This window comes from Nanorana parkeri, unplaced genomic scaffold, assembly GCF_000935625.1.
Source record: "Nanorana parkeri isolate BGI_ZX_2015 unplaced genomic scaffold, ASM93562v1 scaffold1533, whole genome shotgun sequence".
In the NCBI taxonomy this organism is placed as follows: domain Eukaryota; kingdom Metazoa; phylum Chordata; class Amphibia; order Anura; family Dicroglossidae; genus Nanorana; species Nanorana parkeri.
The window spans coordinates 57,201-60,347 of record NW_017307801.1 but is presented as its reverse complement, the minus strand read 5'-3'; the positions used below and the strand labels follow the sequence as shown (position 1 = coordinate 60,347).

Below are 3,147 nucleotides of genomic sequence, written 5' to 3'. Positions count from 1 at the left end.
CACACACACAAAAATAAAAAATTAGGACCAGATGGGATAAGCATATCCCCTATCTGGGATGGACAAGAATAAACCGTGTGTGTGTGTGTGTGTATATGAAATTTATATTTATTTATAAAATGTGTGAGAAGTGTATGAAAAGGAGACATGAATGTACATAGAGTTTATGAAATCAATTTATAAAATTTACCCAAAAGGGAAGGTGGAAATGTATGAATTAATTAGCGGCATTAATTCGTCTTAGCCGTAAGGGAGTGTCAAAATTAATTCCAAATATGTACATGTAGTCTATAAATAGCCTCTTAATAGATAAATGGTTAGACATATTAGAATAATAAAAAAAAATCTAGAAAGGTAAGTACACAGCCAGTTCAGAACGCACGTTTGTTTTCATCGGGGTCACCAAAGAACCAGAGGATGGAAATGAAAGATAAAAGACCTTCTGAAACCTCATGGCAAGGAAGGAGCAGCCCCTCAAATCTCATGTAGCTTTGAATGTCTTATATCATTTCGTTGAACATCAAATATTTTGGGTGAGAAAACTCACAATTAAAACTTGTTGAGGTCCTGAATCCTTCCACGGTTTAGGACTTCCGCAGCAATGTTTTGACTGGAGTCGCATTTTAAGACCATGACCACGCATGCTAGAAGTGACTCCACGACTGTTCCTATTGCCCTCCCCATTCCATATCCATTCATCAGTCTACTGCTTGGCCATCAAACCATAACTCATCCAATCTATGATTAACCCCAGGTGGTGAAACGCATAAGAGACATTGGGGGGAGGGGACGACTCACGGTGATGTACACATTGCATATCATACTTTGTATTTCTCTTCTTGGAATTTGTTTGGATCCTCTTGAGTAAAACTTTGGACTTTACATCTTCTGGAGATTGGTAACCTCATCCAATGTTTTTGTTTTCAAGGTCAACATGCTGGTCCTGGGAAACAATCTTGGCATTCCCAAGCCGTTTGGCCCCAAGATTAATGGGAAGTGCTGCTTGGAGGAGAAGGTCCGCTCCCAGCTGGAACCGTTGGGGTTAACATGCTACTTCCTGGACGACTTTGCCTCCTACCACCAGTACTGCGGAGAGATTCACTGCGGCACCAACGTAGTCAGGAAACCGTTCAACTTCAAGTGGTGGCAATGCGAACCTTAACCCTCCGACGCAAGAGGCGGAAATGACGCGGTTTTCACCAGCAATGGACGCAATTTACAAAACCTGGCACCGTGGAAGACGCACGGAACCTCCATGCAACCCAAGAAAAGGACCATTAAGCAACTATTTTCTTCACTTCTACGACCTCTGCTTGATGACGTGGCCTGTAGACCAGGAGCTGGTTGTACTGGTGGACGCTGGGCTTAGTTTTCTACCTAGTTTTTGCTGGAAACGGGGAGATAGAAGGGGCACCGGGAGCTTGATTATATATATATTTAACCACAGAGCAATTGTTTCTGGAAAGCTGTGAATAAAGGTTCGGCCTCCGTGGGTGAATCTCCACATTGCGGTTACTTTGACAAGTTGAAACACACGACACAAATTACGATGTTTTCAGTTGCTGGGATTGCCGACGACACAAGAGTATTATTAAAGAGAGTTGCAGTAAGTATCCATATTGGCCGCCTCCACAAACCTCAATGCTACTGCAGAGATTATATACAAGATCGGTGGGAGGTTCCTGACACACCAACTGCAAATTTTGCAATTAAATCTAAACTCCGGCGTCACCTCCCCTTCAGTCTTCTCTCTGACCTCCGTCCTCCCCTTCAGTCTTCTCTCTGACCTCCGTCCTCCCCTTCAGTCTTATATCTGACCTCCGTCCTCCCCTTCAGTCTTATATCTGACCTCCGTCCTCCCCTTCAGTCTTCTATCTGACCTCCGTCCTCCCCTTCAGTCTTATATCTGACCTCCGTCCTCCCCTTCAGTCTTCTATCTGACCTACGTCCTCCCCTTCAGTCTTTCCTCTGACCTCCGTCCTCCCCTTCCGTCTTCTATCTGACCTCCGTCCTCCCCTTCAGTCTTCTATCTGACCTCCGTCCATCCCTTCAGTCTTCTATCTGACCTCCGTCCATCCCTTCAGTCTTCTATCTGACCTCCGTCCATCCCTTCAGTCTTCTATCTGACCTCCCCTTCAATCTTCTATCTGACCTCTGTCCTCCCCTTCAGTCTTCTATCTGACCTCCCCTTCAATCTTCTATCTGACCTCCGTCCATCCCTTCAGTCTTCTATCTGACCTCCCCTTCAATCTTCTATCTGACCTCCGTCCATCCCTTCAGTCTTCTATCTGACCTCCCCTTCAGTCTTCTATCTGACCTCCATCCTTCCCTTCAGTCTTGCACAGTTGTACTGGTTTCCTCTGATAATCCCTGTACACTGGGAACTTCCCAATGTGCATTGTAAGCCGCAGCAAGTCAGATAGAGCTCCGCCTCATTTCCTGGCTGGAGGACGTCCAGTGTTATCTAGCCCAGGGGTAGACAACCTTAGCACCCCAGCTGTGGTTGACACTACAAATCCCCATGAGGCAATACGAGGCTCTTGACAGCCACGGCAGGATTTGTAGTTTCACTACAGCTGGAATGCCTACCCCTGATCTAGCCCTTCCTTCCCCAGCATGACTACGCCTGGCCCCGCCCCCATCTTACAGTTCCTTCATCTATGGAGGTTCAGCATCACATGTGGGCATTGCCTAGGACGGTCTCCATAGATATACAACCTGCCTAGGATCAACACCAGCCCCAACGCGGATGATATAACCCCATTGAAATCAATGAGGCCGCGCCCACGATCGCGCAGGTGTGAACCTAGCGCCGATCCCGCCTCCGCTTCAAACTTTCACATTCTCTTTAATCTCGTTTCATTAAAAAAAAAAAGCCAACACGGGAAAAATAAATCGGAGAACTCGGAGCGTTTACACAAAGACGTCTTTTTTATTTAAACAACCAACTTGAGAAATATAAAACAAAATAAAACAGAAAAAAAACAAAACCAAACAGCGACCCCCCCCGTGGGCCCTGTAACCTCACGCGACTAAGGATACCAAGAGCACCGTGGGAAGACGCAGCTGCGGCATAGCCACAGGAATGAGACCTCGCCGTCCTGGTTCGAGGCCGCCTCCGGGGACACAAATCTCTACAGTTAGTGT

The 3,147-nt window shown here is 46.5% G+C and overlaps 1 protein-coding gene across 1 annotated transcript in view; it reads left to right on the top strand.

The window, feature by feature from the left end:
- Positions 1–1,225, top strand: part of LOC108798664 (protein-arginine deiminase type-1-like) — a 30,717-nt gene extending 29,492 nt beyond the window's left edge. The window contains exon 15 of the mRNA XM_018570441.1: positions 929–1,225. Within this exon, the coding sequence (XP_018425943.1) occupies positions 929–1,162 (234 nt within the window). The 3' untranslated portion in view covers positions 1,163–1,225. The remainder of the gene's footprint in view (positions 1–928) is intronic.
- The last annotated feature ends 1,922 nt before the right edge of the window (positions 1,226–3,147 follow it).